This window comes from Lissotriton helveticus, chromosome 6, assembly GCF_964261635.1.
Source record: "Lissotriton helveticus chromosome 6, aLisHel1.1, whole genome shotgun sequence".
Taxonomy (NCBI): Eukaryota; Metazoa; Chordata; class Amphibia; order Caudata; family Salamandridae; genus Lissotriton; species Lissotriton helveticus.
The window spans coordinates 48,881,120-48,900,650 of record NC_136067.1 but is presented as its reverse complement, the minus strand read 5'-3'; the positions used below and the strand labels follow the sequence as shown (position 1 = coordinate 48,900,650).

The following is a 19,531-nucleotide window of genomic DNA, read 5'->3' as shown; positions in this document are numbered from 1 at the left end:
ATCCGATTATGCAACAAGGATATTGTGCTGCAAAACTAAATACTTATAAGGTCCCCAAGCGAGACCTATTGGCAATGCCAATGCTTGTATAAGATTGGACCATATAGCTTGCAGAATCTGCTTAAGCACTGCAAGCCCGAAGACGCCTGAGATCACAAAACAATGTATTCATGCTACCACCCAAATGGGCAGCTGAAAGGAAGTTTGACAGCAGCTCAAGGAGCTAGACTATGGAACAGGCTCCTCCTCCAACTTTGTGGAATATCTGATCGTACCTATTTTAAAAGATGTTGAACATGACTCTTTAACTAAGGGTTGAACTAGGGCACTAGTATTTTCTAGAGCACTTAGTTTTTATAGGCCATCTCCTTTGTTATGTTGTGGTATGTTAAGAGAGGTGTTATAAAGCGCTCAGCTACTCGGGCAGAGTGTCCCGGTGCTAAAAGGACCTGCTGGGGCTGAGCAAAAGGAAGCACGAGAAACTACTGTCCAAACAACCAGGTCTTGAGCTCCTTCCTAAAGGAGAACAGGTTATCTAGCTTCCTGAGGGATAGTGGCAGTTTGTTCCGCAATTGAGGCGCCAAGAGTCTATATGAGGGTCCCCCAATGTGGGCTCATTTAGTTACAGGGACAATGGCCAGCACTTGTGCAGCAGAGCGCAAGGATCGAGCAGGAAATTAGAAACACACTCTTCTCCTTAGATAAGAGGCCCGATGCCATGAAGAGATTTAAACGCTGTGATAAGTGTCTTAAAATAAATGCGTTTGCGCACCGGGAGCCAATGGAGCGAGTTTAAAAGAGCAGAGGTGCTGGACCTTCGGCTAAGGACAAAAATGGCCCTTGCTGCCGAAATTTGGATGGATTGCAGGCGGGTGAGTAAATATTCTGGGAGGCCTAAATAGAGTATGTTGGCATAATCCAGCCGGGAGCCAATCAAAGCCTGATCAATGATCCTCCTATGGGCATGTGAAAGTAGGGGAAGAAATTTCCTAGGAGTTTTCAGAAGGCCATAGCATTGGCCTACTACACTAAGAATATGGGGTTTGAAGGTGAGACCATTGTCAATTTTGACACCAAGATTTTTCGCCACAGAAGTAGCCAATGATGGAGGATACATATCAGAAGGCCACCAGGATTTCCAGTTGGCATCAGGGAGGCAGCCGAAAAAGAGGACCTCTGATTTATCAGAGTTACATCTAAGCTGATTCAATTGGAACCAAGAAAAAACAGCTGCGAGGCAGCTCATGATGTTGTCCCCGGAAAAGTCCGTGTTCTTATCGCAAGTAAATAAAAGCTGCGTATCATCGGCATAAGAGATAATCTGGGCTCCATAGGACTCGACCAAAGCAGCCAAGGGGGACATATATATATTAAAAAGAGTTGGACTTAGGATCGAGCTCTGAGGGACCCCAACCTCCAGCGGTGGAATGGAAGCTGTGAACGGGGGAGCCCAGATTGATTGTTGGCGGCCAGATAAAAAGGACTCGAACCAGCTGAATACCGTCCCTCTCATACCGATCTCCTGGAGTCTTAAAAGAAGACATTTGTGGGGGACGGTATCAAATGCCGCAGAAAGGTCGAGTAAAACCAGCATCGCCTTCCCTCCATTGTCCAGAACCTCCTTAATGGACTCAGTGACTTCAAGCAGAGCCGTCTCCGTGCTCAGATTAGAGCGGAACCCAGATTGAGTGTTATGAAGGATATCATGAAGGATATCAAGGGTTTCAAGAAAATTCAAGAGGGAAGTATGGACATGTTTTTCCACAATCTTGGCAAAAGCAGGAAGCAGCGAGATAGGTCTATAACTGGAATGGGCAAGGGGATCCAAATTAGGTTTTTTGAGTAAGGGAAGAATATGAGCCTTTGCAGTATGCCATTAGCACCTGGAAGCTCTTGAGCATTAGTAGTGCTTTACAAATATTACAAATATTTCTTCGGCGCCACTATGGGTGATAACTGCAGTGGGGGACCCTAGAGGGCCTCGATGATGTCAGATTCCTCCGAAAATTTTCAGCTCTTCTTCTACTTTGGGACAGATGACTCACAGCTTGTCTATGTTGCACAGCTTTCAGTTGGATCTGTTTTCCTTTTAAACAGCTGATCCCCTTGAAAAATTGGAGAAATCCTTCTAGCAGCAGTACAATTTCTGCATTGTGGACTTGCTATACGAACTGTTCCAGGTGTGACTCTTGGGCTGTCTGACAGCTCAGAAGCATGCTGTATCTGCCTTGAATTATGTATACCTTGGCTTCCACTGTCTTTACTTGGTCCTTCAGTCTTACAAATACTTCATCCAGTGTAAATGGTGTGGAATGTCTGTAGGCACATATCTATACTCTGTTGGAATTCAAAGTTGAGGGAATCTCTCAATTCTTCTAAAAGCTTTTGAGCCATTATATTCACCAACTCCCCTGTATATATGATGGCAGTAACAGGATTATGTCCTACAAACATCCAGCACTTTGGGGCAGACCTCAACTGTGAGGTGAGCTGTACAAGGAGAATGACTACCTCAGCACCTCAGTACTGTCATGATCCATGTCTGTGAGCTCGTGGTGGGTTATCTGTCAATGATAGGGCTGTTGCTGGGGGATTGGCTGTGCCATCCTCATGGATCAATATACCTTTCCAAAATGGTTTGCCTTCCCGCAAATGGCACACTTCATTCCTACTGTTTGGCATTATCAGTGGTACGGGGTCATACTGCCACATCAGCCACATGGGCATCTGGGTCAGTTACTTGCTTCACCCTTCTTGCTCCTGCGGTCCCCTTTTGCAACAAAGTTCCCGGGCTCGACCATGATGGGATTGTTAAGTACGACTGCAATAAGGGATGCCCTGGCTCTGGACAGTTCCTAAGAGCTCCCCAAGATGAGAATGTCAGCCAACAACTTGCTTGTCACTTGGGGAACTTACTCTCACAGTTTGGATTATGTACACCTCTGGATCATTTGTTCTATGATCTCCTAGGGTGTTTCTCTAAATGTGCTTGTGCTTGCTAACTCTTTCAGGCTGTGTAGAACGTGTCAATGGAATCGTTGACTTCATGTATCGCTTGGCGGAACACTAACCTCTTATAATGCAGATTTGCCATGGACTTGAAATGCATATTGAAGGATGCTACCATTGTGGTGTATGTGTGTGCTTCATGGAAGGAGCAGTTGTGTCCTATTATCGACAACACCTGTGGCTTTGGAAATACATGTTGAGGCACTCCACCCACAGCTCCCATCTACATGCTTGTGTAGCTTGATATGACAAAAGGTTACGAAGAAACCCCTCCTTTGTTATCTAGAGTGTTGTTGGTTTCACCCAGGTTAAGGGGTTGTGGCAATATATTGCTGCTCTCCACTGAGTTACCATTGGATGTGTCTGCGTGTTCCCTGGCCTCTTGTATGTTCTCAGTTGGTGCCTGACCTGTGCCACGCTCAATGGGAGTCGGTCCCTTTGGTCATCAGGGCTAGCAGACATGGTGTTAGCCACACACGTGGCGCACTCTGTAGTCTGGGATGCCATACCACCCTGATAGGCATTTCCTGTATAAGGGGCCGCATCTATATGAAGAGGCCTGCATAGGGCACCGGCTCTTTGATCAATTAGGTATGCCTTGTAGGAAAATGCCCCTGTTTGCATGATCACCCCTATTTATTTTCTTGGACTGATGCTGCTAGTCTTTTGACTTTGTGCACTGAGGCTTGGCTAACCAGGTCCCAGGACATGTGCATTGACTCCAAAAACATATTAAAATTGCTACACTTTTAATTTGCATATTTAACTTCCATCTACTTCTCTAGTTAATGATACAAAGTGTACTCAGGGCCTGCAAGTTAAATGTCACTAGTGGACTAGAGCTTATAGCTTATGTTCTGCCACCCCTAAAGTGCCAATGCAAAGTGTTCCGTTAATGTAAGATGAAGTATAGATATTTCTTGGTATGGATATGAAGTTGAGGTGGCAATGTCAGGCTAATTTTACAGCTTTTTACCCTGATTGTGTGGATGACGATTGTGGTCTAATGTGTACTATTGTTGTGGGTCAAATAATAAATAAATCAAATTTTGATTTCTAAGTTTGTGAGAGGACATTAATGTGTGTGATTGTGATAGTAGCAATGCTTAGCATCCTTCACTCAATGCTACGCAAAACAATTGTCTATTTTTTACATAATACGGGTAAAGCGTTTATAGTAACTGAATGCAACCACAACCCTCACTCTAGAATGTTGTCTGTTTTTTTTATATAGGTAAAAATGCACATAAAATCAATTAACGACTTTGAGTGGTTGAAGCAGAGCAGATTTTATTTCAAAGAAGATCTGGACCTGGTCTGGGTGTCAATTACAGATGTTACCTTCATCTATCAGAATGAATTTTTGGGCTGCACAGATCGTCTCGTTATAACTCCTTTAACGGATAGGTGAGAAATATAATTTAAAGATTATGTTTTAATCTTAATAGTATTTGTCTATGCCTACAATTCTTCAGCTGGTAATGTATACACTGTAGGAGAGTAGGGTCTGCTTCCTATGGTCACTCCCACTTTTTGCTTTGCTTTACTGGTTTTCGACTTAGATGTGGCTGTGGGCCTGCTAATCAGACCCACAGCCCAGATGCACTCTCTCTAAATTCACACCATGTACTCTAGGTACATCCACAATTGGGAATTGGTTCACCTTGTCAGCCCCTGTACAAGTGTACCCTAGGTACTCAGGGCATAGGTGTAACCAAGGCCTACCAGGGGCTGCAGCATTTATTATGCCACCCCTTGCTGGCCACTCAAACCGACACAACTGGCTGATCACTCAGCTGGGGCAAGGTTGTGTAATCACCCCTTGCTTAGGTATAGTATTCCTATATCTACCCTTATATATAGACACACAGTAACCTATAATTCACTCCTATGGCAGGCCTTAACAATCCTGGAGGCAGAGTGCTTGGTTGTGTGTGAGATGGTTCTCTAGCATCAGCTGAGCCTGTCTGCAGCTTTAGGAACCATGTCCTTATAGCTGTTCTATGATATTGCCATACCATATACTCTTAAGTGCATTATGAACCTCGCGGTTGAATGCTAACTTTGGTTTGGCTTTATCCAAATGTAAATGTAAATGTAAATGTCATGGTACTTATAGAGCGCACTGTCACCAGACGGTCACCTTGCGGTGTCGCCTATTTGGCTTCCTGGCGCTGATACTCATACCGCTGTGGAACCCCTCCTGGCTTTCCCTGTGAAGTGTCCACTCCTGGGCACCCCCAGGGTGAAGCCAGGCATCCTTAGCGCTGTTGGGGCCGGTGTGGAGGCTAAGCAAGCTATTGCCCAGAGTTGCAACGTGGGGCCCGTGATTAGAATAGGCACCGAGGCGAGAATTAACAGGTCTGAGGAAATTGAGCCCGAGACCCCCGCTGTGGCGTGAATCGAACCCTGGTCCCTGGCCAGAACTCTGAATCAGGGTCTGCCGCTCTAACCATTGAGCCACACTCCTCCAAACATGTCGTGTAAGGTGTCATACGCTTTGGAATACTACCCCCTCGCCAATTCTGGCGACGGGGGTCGCATTCCACCCTTCTAGAGGGAGAAGCCATGTAGTTGCTGACTATCCCGGTTAAAGTTAACCAGAGCCCCGGCGTCACAAAATGGACGCTGCTGCCACAGACACAAGTCTGACCTCCTGCTGCTGGGAATCCTTCCAGTCACGGAGGTTTGGACAATAGGTTTCCTGCCTGGAGAGGTGCGAGCACCACCCTAGACAGGACTTTGTGTATTGGGACAGGGAGGGCTGAATAGATTGTGACACTGCCTGGGGCACACTAGGTTCTCCATGCATACACCAGTTCAAACCGGTTGCTGGGGCACTCCAGCCCCAGCTCTGGCGCGAAACTGGACAAAGGAGAGGGGGTGTAACCACCCCCCTTCCTGGTCCCACCCATAGGAGGGACCTAGAAAGTAATCCAGCCCCTTTTAGTTGTATAAAGGTAGGAGCTGAGTCCTGAGACTTTAGATTAATCCTGGAATCAAAACTTTACACGACACTCTGGACCTTCGACGTTCTGCTGAAACTGAAGACTGAAGAATCTCCCTTGTGGCCAAGGAGTGACCACCCTGGAGAACCAGGCACCATCCAGCAAATCAACGGCTTGCTTTGTCGACGCTCCCGCCGGGACCCGAGCACAGAGCCTGACAAGACCCAGACTTCCAGACCTCTCTGACCCTCTCTTCACGTCTGCAGCATAGCTGAGATCCGTGGCGGCGACGACACACGTGGGACCGGACATCTTGAAAAGCCTGCAACTTGCTAACTGTGCAGCTCCTGAGGTATCTTTGAAGCTGTGCACTGGAGATTGAGAAGCCCCGAATCCGAGCTCCACCTGCACCGAAGATCAGCCCTCCACACTCCACGAGTTCTGCGTGGGGCCCTTCTGCTTGTGTTCTGCTCGACGCGTTGTCTGGTTGCTGGCCCGTTGACTAGTAGCCTCTGTGACGACAATCCTTTTGAATCAACATGCTGGTCTGGTTGCTCCAGATTGGCCCTTGCCTCCCTGCAAAGGTGAGGCACCTCTGACCTTGCTGGTCTGCACCAGAAGCCTTCTTTGAATCCTGCGTGGGTTGCCTTTGCCAAGGCTTGTTGACTCCAATCCAGAAGTCGACGCCTCCATCCGAGTGATCCTGCGTGGGACAGCTCGCCTCCAGCTCCTGGTTGTCCTCAACACCTCCTGGTCCGCGTGGCTGAAGAGACAAGCTTCAAGACAGCACCTGATTGCTCCTCGACGTCGTCTGGTTCCTTAGTGGTTCCACCCGGTCACTGGCTAGTGACCCAGACTCTGTCCCCTCTGCTTTCAGGTCCTCTTCGTCCTCGATCCAACCTTGGATCTACCCGGACATCTTCCTCCTGGTCGCCTGCAGTATCTTTCTTCACAGGCTCCATAGACTTCAATGGCGAAACCCGACACATCTTCACACCTATGCACCCACTTCCTGTGGGTGAGGTAACGCGAGTACTTCGGTGCTCCTAAGGGTATTGACTATCCAAGTGTCTAGGGTTTTAGTTGTTTCCTTTTAGCTAACCCGGAAGTGTCCTAAATCCTTCTTTTTCTAATTGCTAAGTTCTCATTGACTTTACATTTACTCTCGCGTGTAAGTAAAGACTCTGCATACGCCGCCTGTGGGCCTCCTACTTGAATTTGAATTTTGAATTTTGAGTTGTTTGTAAAGCGCACGTTCACTGGCAGTTTCTTGGCGCTATAGGATTTCGATCTGAGGGAAGGAAGAAGTTTTATGAACTGAACGCTTGCTGAAAGAGCAAAGTCTTAAGGTTTTTGCGGAATTCGGTGTAAGAAGACAAAGATCTGAGAGAAGGGGGAAGAGAGTTCCAAAAGGTAGGGGCCAGTACCGCGAATTTCTGGCCGCCAGAGCGGCTCTTCTTGAATCGAGGGATGACTAGCAGAGATTTGGCAGAAGAGCGCAAATCTCTGGCGGGAATGTAGATGTTTATAGCCGCATTAATGAAAGAGGGGGCAGTGCCGGCCCGAGCTTGAAAAGCAAGGCAGCCAAGTTTAAAAAGGGCTCTTTGCTTTATTGGGAGCCAGTGAAGGGCAATAAGAAGGGGAGAGGAGTGGTGGAATTTTGAGAGGCCATGTACCAGGCGAGCTGCCTGGTTCTGCACCAGCTGGAGGCGTTGAAGTGCATATGCCGGGGCACCATTGTAAATGATGTTGCCATAGTCCATTTTGGATAAAACCATGGCCATAACAATCATTTTCAGTGCAGAGGGAGAAAAAAAACGAGATACTTTCCTAATAATACGTAAAGTAAAAAAGGAAGAGGAAACGACAGAACTAATATGGGTGTGAAGTGTCAACTGGTTATTAAGCATAATCCCAAGGGTTTTAACAGAGTGAGAGGGAGTGGGACAAAGGAGGCAGGCCAAAAAGATGGTGTCCAAGGGTTGCTGCTGCCGCCAGTCAGAATAGGGACTCACCAGTGCTTCACCTGCTGTCCGTTGCTGTCCGTTGTGGTGTGGCATCCTTCTTTTCTTCCTGTGGATTAACTCAACTTCTTGCCGGACCCGCTTCGCGGGTCCCGCTTCGCTGTTTGGCCCAGGAGCATTGTGGACAGACTGTGCAGGAGGTAAAGGCGCTGTAAGTCTTGCAGGGCTGCGAGCAGTGTAGTCAGGGACTCGCTATCCCAGGAGTCCCTGACAGCCCATCAGCAAACACCTGGGCCGCTCTCCCTGCAAGCCCCGCCCCTTCACCAATTTCACTTACTGAAAAGAACGCTAGTATCACCGCTGCGCGGGAGCGCGCGGGAGGGCGCCGGGAGAAGCCCGGGACAAGGGCGGGACCGTCTGTGGCCGTCCGGGGCCGCAGGAGGCCGGGCTGGGCCACCCCTTTTTCATCTACAGGCTTGTGTTTGATTATAATTTAGTAATTATTTGTTTATCAGGATCATCTAGTCATTTGAGGATAGCAGGGGGTTGTAAACTATGGCGAATATCTCAAATACTTCTGCCTTACAGACTTCCATGGGTGATGCTGAAACTGCGGTGATGGGGCCCCTAGATTCGTATTTTAAGCGTTTGCCCCAAGATATTGATAGGGAAATTGTCTTGGCGGAAAGACGCGCTGGACGAAGGTTATCGATTGAATTGATGAAAAATCCCCTTGAAAAACACATAGGACAAAGCTTCCCTGCACTAGTCACCCCGTTATCTTCTACAGTATTGCCACTTACACAAGAAACACTGTATGATATATCTGTATGTAATGAGTTGTTGGGTGCCTCTCCTGTAGATACAGTGGTTACCGCCCTATCATCGGTGCATTTAAAGGGTTCTAATACAGCGCGTATAGGACAAAATGTTACACCAAAAGCAATTGCTCAAGCACACGCTGTAAAGCCCAAAGTATGCTCAAAGAGGAAGAGGGTTACAATCTTAAAAAAATCCATAGTCCCTAATCCAGCTAGGAAGATTAGGAAATTGGCCATCAAAACACCCATAATCCATGCCCTAGCCGAACAACCTAATGGGGTAACAAGGGGGGAGGAATTGGTTACCCTAATAGATGTAGAAAATCCAAAGATTACGGCATCACCAATAATAGAAATAAACCCCACTGCCATAGCATCTCCAGGGCAAATGAGGATTCATCCGGAACATTTATTGGATTTGGAAAAACTAATACGTTCCCTTTTAAATCCCCTTGAAACTAAACTGGAGAAGTTAGCAAAACATCTTGATCATCTTGAACAGGCTAGTTTAGAAAAAAATTTCTCAGTAAAATCACTAATTAAGTCTCAGAATAAATTGGACGAGAATGGGCGACAAATTAATCTAGTCGAGCAGGATTTGGGTGTCACGGGGGTCGAGCTGTTTCCCGCAAAAGTAAGTGGGGTTCCTACTCAGCAGAAACAGGGACCGAATAAAAAAAATATAGCAGCACCCGGACCACCGGTAAACAATAGTGGCCCTGGGCGTACTAACACTAACTGCACCAGCACAATGGTCAATAGTATTAAGGATAGCATAAAAAACTGTGCCCCTGTGGTTCATAAAAAGAGTTCACTTTTACCATCTACTATGGACTGTGTCCAGGGCACACTGATAGACACAGATAAAAACCCCGCTATAACTATTGATGGATTAAATGGGCCGCTTGTCTCTCAGTTAGCAAATAAGGGTGGCTATGTAAGGAATGGTAATCACACAGCCGGTGGAAACAATGCTAGTATGGCTGTGGGAAATAGTGCTCCCGCGAGTGTTGCTGCCCCAGAACGCTGCCCACCAAAACCTTATGTTAATAAACCTTTAACTTGGATTCCCCCGGTCCAACTTACCCCTGATTCTTATCCATATGTGGCCATTCTTACCAATGTTCCTCCCCTACCGGATGGCCAAAGGGAAACATATGATATGTTAAAAAATAAAGCCATGCATTGGCTGCGGGTAAATAGACCCCTGCCAGGAGACGTGGATGGCTTGATCATTGGGGTCAGAAGGGTCAATTGGATTGGGAACACTTTGAAAAAGCAGGGGGGTGAGTGTATCATAATTAACTTTCAAGATCCAAGGGTAGTAGGGTTAATCACGAAACCTGGATGGAATATTAGCATTGGTGGGATTGGCGTTGTAGATTTGACTTTTTTCTATCCAAGATCTCTGTCACCTTACCCAGGGGGGAATGAGTCACTGAGATTAAGTTTGCCTCCACGGGTAGAGGCTAGCTCTTTCCCTGCTCCCTTCTTGCATTCACATGATGGTTACAACCAGGTACATAATTCTGATGGTGGCGCAGGGTACATGAGATGGGGATGTGGTCGAAATTTACCAATGTACCATAACACAGGCCCTATTATGGATCTGGTTAATCGTTTTAATCCTTTAAGTGGCTTGAACACTAACGATTGACTACCCACACCCCTAACACCACCTACAATAGCCATGCCTGAGAGGGTAACTTCCCTATCATGTACAGTTATGACCTGGAACGTTGCAGGTATAAGAGCTAAAAGATCGGATCCTACTTGGATACAATATATTTCTAAACATAAGGTCATAGCTCTGCAAGAAACGTGGGACACTTCACTTTCCTTTTCCCTAGATGGTTTCCTAAGTTTCATAACACCTGCTAGTACCAGTAACGCGGGGAGAGCAAAAGGGGGGCTTATTACATTTTTTTCTTTAGACTTAGCAGGAACTTTTAATCTACTGAATTCAGGTTCCCCAAACATCCTAGCGATAGAATGGATAGTCTCCCCAAGCTGTAGTATACTAGTAATTAATTTTTACAACGCCTGGGGTGGACCAAATGAATTTGAACACGTGCATTGTTTGGAGAACTTGATAAACAAATACAGTCAAAATTCACATACTCCTTTCGAAATTGTTTTAATGGGTGATTTTAATAGCCACAAATGTCAATTGCCCTGTCAATCACTAGATGCAGACTCTCCTGACGGAGTCTGCATTCCTCACTTTGAACACACCAAAATGGGGGAGTCACTTGACCTATTGTGTGCCAATTTTAATATATACGAATCATACAAAACTGCTTCTAATGAGAAGGTCCCCACCTTTAAAGGCACAACTAAGGGGACGATAATTGATTACATATTTATGTCCGTAGGCTTAATCTCAAAGACAAGTGACTATAAAGTTACTGTCTCACCCCATAGCGATCATAACCCTCTGTCAACTGTAATACACTGGAGTGACTTATGGCGCAGACAGGTGGATCAGCCCCGGGTTTGCGCCTTGGCGGTGCCCAGTGATCAGGGCAGACGGCTCAGATGGGGTATGGCCATGGAGGAACGGTTTATGGAAACCTTACTTCCCAAAATTGAGGGACCGATAGAAACTTGTCTAGATCAAACTGCCTCGAACCTCCAGGTTGTCACAGCTTTTAATTGTATCTGTGCACAAACCGTCAGGGATCTTACAAAACCCAAATCTAAGTACCCCACAAAGCCCCACAAATGGTTTGATAGCAAATGCTCAAGGTCACATAGAGAATTGAAATTGGCCCTTAAGGTCAAGGAAAGGGATAAAGAACTAATCTCTCATCTGAGACGGGCCTATAAAGCCAATGTGAGGGCAAGGAAAAATGAGATCAAGAACAATGCATGGAATGATCTACTTAATGTAGATGTTCTAAAAAATAGTAAACAGTTCTGGGAAATCATTAACCACTCCTTTTTTAAAGGGGAGGACAATATGAACACAGATTGTGTAATTCCCGATGAGAGATGGGTACAGCATTTTAGCAATATTTACGGGGGTGAACCATTAGTCTGCCCAATTACTACTGAGGTGGCTCACTGTGCAGCCACAGTGGTATTTACGGAAGAGCAAGTCCTAAAAGCCATTATGGATACCACAAAAAACAAGGCACCAGGCCCTGATGGTGTCCCGGCAGACTTTTTTAAATATTGCCCAGTACTTTGGAGTAAAGTACTGACCAGAGTGTTTAGAGCAGCAGCCGAAGGATCTTTATCTCAAACATGGGCAACATCCATAATAGTTCCCATCTTTAAGAAGGGAAATCGGGAGGATCCCGGGTGCTATCGCCCAATTTCCCTTATTGACTCTACTTTTAAAATCTTAGGTAGAGTCCTTTTGGTCCAACTAAGGGAAAATTTAGAACTGAATGGGGGACTCTCGAATATTCAATACGGCTTTCGTGAGAATAGGGGGACATTGGAACAATGTTCCAATCTCCACCTTCTAGTCTCCAGGTATACGGTGGTCGGGGAGGGGTCAGTTTACTTGGCCTTTATGGACCTCTCCTCGGCCTTCGACCTGGTGAATAGGAGTAAGTTATGGACTATTCTACTAGAGCTAGGTATAGAGGAGTCGTTGGTGGCATTTATGGCAAGGTTACACCAAGATCTCAAGGCAAAAATAAGAGTCACCAGGGATGGAAGGTGCACGGAAAGTTTTAAATCTGAAAAAGGGGTGCGCCAGGGTTGCATCCTGGCCCCCCTTCTTTTTACTATTTATATAAATGGCCTGGGGAAACACCTAGAAACAGGATTGGCTGATGTTCCCCGTGTAGGAGGAGCTCAGATTCCAGCCCTCCTATACGCGGACGATGCCGTCCTGATAGCACGAACAGGGATTAGCTTACAGATTCTTCTGGACCGCTTTGGTTCCTTTATGGAGAATCTAGACTTGAAAATCAACGTCTCCAAGTCCCAAACTATGATTATTGGTCGTAAAGTAAATATGTCGCAGAAAAAAACTTTTATTTGCAAAGGGGAGATTCTCTCTAGGGTTCCAGTCTTTCCTTACCTGGGAGTCCTTTTTGACCATAGAGGGTCCTGGGCCCCCCAGATCAAAGCAAAAAGTCTTAGTTTAGCACGATCCTCATCAGCTCTGCTGGCCTTTACAAAAAGACTGGGAGCCAAACCAATGGAGGCGGTGATTAAAATATACAACAGTAAGTGCGTTCCAATCGCTATGTATGGATCTGAGATTTGGGGTTATGCAGAGATGGCAAAAATACAGAGGGTAGAAAATGGTATCATTAGGAACATTTTATCTGTCCCTGATTCCACACCCACTTTCTCTATTCATGAGGAAATAGGTTTACCATATATCTCTGATAAACTAAAATTAGCCCCCCTCCTTTTCTGGGCCAAAACATGGTTGAACCCCGAGCTGACGTTAAATCATGCCATTCTTAAGGACGTCATTGCAAGGGATAACGCCATGAGAATTCCCTGGCTAAAATATATTAAATCCACATTACTAATGCTGGGGAGACCGGAACTTTTTAATGACCCATCCAGCATCAGGAGGGAGGATGTCAGATTGATTAAGCAGATGTTTCTGGAGAGGGTTCGTATGGATAGAGAAGAATTGGAATTGAGGAAACCCATGGTGAGGGCACATATTGTTTTAACGACTTCGCCCACCATGGAACCCTATTTAAAAATCGTGACTAATCCTCTTCATAGACTCCTATTAACTAAATTCAGGATGAACTTAATCCATTACTCTCTAGGAAATTTTCCGGTGTGGTCAAAACCTGATAATGGTCCGCCATGCGGATGTGATCAATTTTCAGTTCAAGACACCCTTCATTTTATATTTTTCTGTGACTTTTATAGCAGCGAAAGGAAAAAATATTTATTCCCTGTTTTGAAAGCGGCGGGCTTTATTCAAATAAGGCCAGCCTTAATCTTCCTCCAAATGTTAGCAGATACCTATACTATGTTTAGTGTTGCTTGCTATTTAACCGCTGCATTTAGATCTAGGAAAAAAAGACTACCCCAGATAGACCTGTTTTAACTCAAATTTGTTCTTAAAGGAAAATTTTTAATATTTGTAAATAGATTTGTTCTTTCGAGTAATAATCTGATGAAATGTAATCACTAAGCAGAAAACTTTTTTGTAAAGAGATCGAGTGATGTTTTTTTAAAAAAAAACTGTATCTGTGTTTGCTTTATGTCTTTTATGATTTTAACAAAAATCGAATAAAGAGTATTTTGACTGACTGACTGACAGTCAGAATAAATTCTGTCTTATCCGGGTTGAGTTTGAGATGGTTTGTATTCATCCAACCTCGGATAAACAGAAGGACCGACTGGAAGTTAGAGGCAGCGGGTAAAGAAGAGGAAAAATTAAAAATAAGCTGGAGGTCATCAGCGTAATTATAGACTGTGACCTCCATTTGTTGGAGTGCAAAAATAAGAGGGAAGATATAAAGATTAAACAAAAGAGGGGAAAGGGAAGAGCCCTGGGGGACCCCGCAGTTCACCTTACTTGGTGAAGCTGAGAATTCGGCCAAGTGGACCGCCTGAGTGCGTCCCTTCAAGAAAGAGCCTATCCAGGCGAGGGCCTGGCCCCCTATGCCCGCCGCCTTGACACGGGACAGAAGGATGGAATGATCTACCGTGTCAAAGGCTTCTAAACTAAGGTTCAAATAGTGTAGCCCCAGCGATTCCCTAGGCCCTAGGCCTTTCCTTTTCTCGTGACGTGGTACTTATACAACTTTCTTAATATATGGTTTACTTCGCCCCTAGGGCCTAATTGTAAATTGTGCAACCTAACATATCCTGATTAAGTAACTTGTTATGTGCTTTGGCCTCTGATCTCATAAAGAGTTCAGAGGAGTGTGTTAGTGAATAAATAAATATATATTTTATATATATCCTGTTTGGTGTCCTTTCATTTGATATTCAAGGGGTTCCATATGGTAAAACAGCTGGCTTTACACGCCCTCAAGAGTCTTTTAGCCTAAGACTGTTCTGCCCACGCTACCACTAGGATAGCTGGTCTATAAGGTTGACTTACAACCATCACCATAAGGGTTGTTTGGACTGGTGCAAGGTGTTCACTAGAATAGTGAACATCATATACCAGGCCAACTTCTCACATACACTAATTCCTTCTCTTCGGCGCAATGTTACTAAAGTGCACCCGTTGCTACATCTACAGTTTTTGGAGCGGTCTCTGGGGCGGGGATTGACAATACTGAGCAGAAGTTCATTGAATGACAATTTAATAAACCTGATTCGCTCAAAACATGAAGCATCCGAGCAGGTTTTGCCAATGCATAGCTTGCCAAATTTCTTCTGAAAAGTGCCAAATATTGCGGTAACTCCAAACCAAGAACAGACTAAATTGGAGATATTAACCCAAGCATTATAAATGTGTAAAACATCTCAATACAGTAATGTCCTAACCATTCAAACCAGATGTTTTGTTTTTATTTTAATTTTGATTTCTTCTATTCTTACCCTTAATGTTTTGATGTTGTCTATTTAATACACTTTAATATTTATAGTGAATTCTAACCGTCTTTATCTTTTGGCTTTTTCACCTTTAGCTTACATACTTTCGCATCAGCAACATCAGTAGTAGAATTGGCTAAAGGATAGCTGCATGGTAGCGTGAACACAATTTTGAGCCATTTCTATTTGAACCAAATATAGTTTATATCAATGTAAATGTTACATCATTCAATCTTTTAGTAATCGATCATTTTATAAATAATCAGTTATTAACCACATCAACGCGGTGCAGATTTCCGCGGTGCGCTGACCGCAAACGCAAAGCTCGTCATGAGCGTACGAGAGGTGTACCTCATGACGAGCTGAGCTCGTCATGAGCGTTGAAGGGGTTAAACTAATAAACAGGGATTGTAGGAATTTGGGCTATTAGTTGAGGGTGGTATGGACTCACCTGAAGCAATAAACACAACCATTGTCATGGGAGATCATTAAAGTCACTACATTAACCTGAGCTCAACCACTGAGTAGTTGTGGCACAGAGCAAGCAGGCTTAACTTAGAGGCAAAGTCTAAAGTATTTCTGTAGCACAAAACAATAAGAAAATCAAAATACAATACAAGAAAAATTCCAAACCAATTTAGAAAAATCAAGTACATTTTAATAACTAAAACGTCATCAAAATAACAAAAAAACAGTAATACAAGCCATAGTTCTGATTTTTGAAAGTTTAAGGTCCAAAATATTGACATAAAATGTTAAGTGCAAGTGTGGTCATCTGATTGCACTTGACAAGTCCCTATGTGCAAGTAAGGCCAAGCGCGATAGACCATAGTTCTGATATAGAAACCAGGTTTGACTCTATTGGATGTTTTACCTTTGAACTTAGTCATTGAAATGAAAGTCAAAAATCCTCAGCAGGGCAAGGCAGTAGGCTCAGGCCTAAGAAGGCTTCACATTGTCAGATAGCCACTGGTCAAGGCCTTGGTGAAGCCATTGACTTTGGGTGGGAAAGCTTAAAGAAATGTAATTGTTATGCCCAGGAATGGTCCCTCACTGACCAGATACTTGACCTGATGAAGGTTTGACCTTCAGAATAAGTCACTTTCTTGGAGATCAGATCCTTCCAAATGTGCAAGGCTGTAGCAAAAAAGAGGTCTGGATACCTTCTGTGTGAGGTCCTTTTGAATTGAATCTTCTCTAGTGAGAAAGCTCCAAGTGGGAGCAACTGAATCCTGTGCCTAGTGTCAGACCACCATACTTCTTACCTTGAGTTGCGGTGAGACCTTTGGAAGATCATATGTCCCAACTCCACTGTCCCTTACCTTATTCTCAAAACACTAAGGTCTATACGAGGAGAAAGGTTGAGGTGTGGGGGAAGAAGGCAAAATAATGATAGGGATGTCTGTGATTGGTGTGTCGAAGGACACCTAAAGAAAAGAAGGACAATATTACTAATCTGCAACAGTAGAAAAGACTCTGTAGTTTTTTGCCCTACCCATAGATGTGGTAACTACCTGAAACAAGGAATGTTGGGTGCTGAATAATGGTATGTAACTCAATCGGCAAGAGTGGATACTCCACTTCAGGGAAAAGGCTTTGTTGTCTTGGACTGATCCAGGATAATCACCAATAATGCCCAGTTAGTCGTCACTGAGGATCAAAGTAATAATAACCACCCAGTTCGCAAGTTTGGGTCGCTCTTGTTTTCTCTCAAAAATGAGGATCAAAGTAGACATCATACGACTACGCCCCAGCATGGTGTCTTGAGCTGTGCCTTTTTACACTCCTTGTGCAATAGGGAAAAATACCCAGAAAACGCTCTAAAGTAATCACAAGTAAGGAAAACATATGAGCGCTCCTGCGCGATAACCCAAACATAAACACACAAATATGCGCTCCAGCACAGAGACAAAATAAAGGCAATACACAAGCGCTCCAATGCGTCAACCCAAACGTAGACTCACAAATATGTGCTTCAGCGTGGTGACAAAACATGGGAAATACACAACAATCGCTCCAGCGCGATGTCTATCTGTAATGCACCAACGTGCGATCCAGCGCTGTGTTTATTTGGTGCACTTTCGGTGTCCTTATGCCACAATGAGTAAAGGTCCCTGTAACCACATTCCACGCTGTACAGGACACATCTGAGTGCTTATGTGCTTTCACAGGTCAAGGTTTTCCTACAACCGCGTTAGTAGAAATTCAGGATACCTTTGCTCATCATGCGTGTCCCCAAAAGTGATAGGTGCCCAACCCCCTCGCTGTGTCCTTAAAAGTGACCGGTGCCACTCCCTTTAGTGTGTCCTTAAAAGTGACAAGTCCCAAACCCTTATGATGGATGTAGGTGCCCATTTGACCCAAGGGGCGGTCTGCCATAGGGCGGGGCTGCTTTTGGAGACATCAGCGAACCAGTTCCCTTTGAAAGCTGTATGCCCTTGTTGTGGTGTAGAGGTGTATCCCCCCTTTTAAAGGTTTTTTAGGATACATATAAGGCATCCTTGAGAGCCTTGTACAGCAAGCAGACGGCTGAATACGAAAAGGCGCCCACAGCAAAATGAGGAGATACAGCCTGCTTGTGAAAAGACCAGTGTTGGGTGGCTCCCAGACACCTATCAATAGATATTACCGCAGATTAACATCCTGGTAATGGACGAGAATGCTCAACAAGAAATACCTAAGGATATGGGCTGTGATGTTACTGGTTTTGGCAATGGCCTTTGTCGGCATATGGAAGAACTCAGTCTCAAGGATTGCGTTCACCGGATGTCCCCGATTAAGGTCGACAGCAGCAAGAGTGAGGGCTCGTTTAGTGGCAGCGTGTATGCTGACCTCAGTTTTGTGGACATGGAGGAAGATGAAGAATCGATAGTTCCACTTAACACACCTGTTGATGAAGACATGAGCTTTCAGGAGGATACGGCGCCTGAGAAGGTCATTATGCAACAGCCGTGTACAAGCGTCGAAGATGATGGGGCTTCGCAGGACATTAGCTACTCTCAAGATTTCAGAGAAGCCGCAGAGGGCGGTGAAAATTCAGAGGTTAGTAAGAAAATGTTATGCGCAGTCTGTTACATAATGATGTATTTTATTTCTTCAACTAACAGACTGTCAATCTTTCTTCTTTTGAACCCTAGAGAGCAACCCCAAAAAGGCCAGCGGCAGATTGGCGACCTGCAAAAGCGAGCAATGTAATTTTCAATTGTCTGTGGTGTTCAAAACAGGCTGAAAGCTCCACATGCCAAAACAGTGATGGCTGCGACAAGTGTGTATGCGGCTCTAAGAACGACGCAAGTGAAAAGGAAGATCCAGAATTGTCCTACAATGCCAGACAGTGTATTAAGGGTTTCACTGCAGCGGTGGTACTAAACTGTGTCAAGCGTGACTATTACAGCCTTTGTCATGGACATCAAATGAACGATCCTCAGCAGGCGGTGCACCAATGTTTGTGCGAATCATACAGAATAAGAACAATACAAAATATTTGCAGTTTTTTAGATCCGTACAAGGTGTATAAACTGATAAGGGTGGTTTACGGGCTGTACACTGAAAAAAAAGATGTCCACCCTGATATGGTGAGGATCTTGTGGGCAGCACTCAATGAGATTAGATACACCCATGACCCGAGCTTAAAACTACCATTTATGCAGGGGATGTGCACGGCTTTTGATAGAAAGATGATAGAAAGACTCGTAGAAAGGCGTATGTGTAATCTGTATTAAAAAAATATGAAAGGGGGGGCGGAGCTTGCCGGCAACCAAGATGGCCGAATAAGCCTTGAGCTCCGTCCAGTGGTTTCCAATAATCTTTAATTATCCTGCATCTGCACGGACTATAATGCCAAAAGCTTATTCCCCAGATCTAGAGAAGGGCTGAGGCGTGTGGCGAAATCCTCCTGGCAGCTTTCCGGAACCGGGATCCATGTGAACGCGGGAGGCCTGAAAGCCGCGATCTTGAGTGCAGAATCGGCCCGCGCGACGTCACAGTACGTGCGGCCAGAGCGCGACGTTTGCCTGGGAGAGATCCGGGTCGGACCACACAGACCCGAGCAGGTACGAGCGCTTGGCCCGGAGCGACCTATGGGACAGCCCCTCGCTGCCTCCCCTCGCTGCGCCCCTCTTTGGCTCGGGGAAATGGTCCGGTACACACCACATTGCTGAGACGGAGAGCGGTCACCCCACGAGGTGGCGGCCTCTATTGAAGACACGAGGGAGCCCTGGTGCGGGAGGTATGCTGGAAGAGGCTGGGCCCCCGGGTGCGAGAGCCGGATTTACAGCGCGGTGAAGTCCCTAGAGGAGCGGGA

The 19,531-nt window shown here is 45.3% G+C and overlaps 1 protein-coding gene across 7 annotated transcripts in view; it reads left to right on the top strand.

Moving 5' to 3' along the window:
• Positions 1 to 19,531, top strand: part of DNAH8 (dynein axonemal heavy chain 8) — a 10,041,960-nt gene that overhangs the window by 5,211,570 nt on the left and 4,810,859 nt on the right. For all 7 annotated transcript variants that reach the window (XM_078647354.1, XM_078647353.1, XM_078647356.1 and 4 more), the window contains one exon: positions 4,244 to 4,416. In XM_078647354.1, coding sequence (XP_078503480.1) covers positions 4,244 to 4,416 — 173 coding nt within the window. The remainder of the gene's footprint in view (positions 1 to 4,243; positions 4,417 to 19,531) is intronic.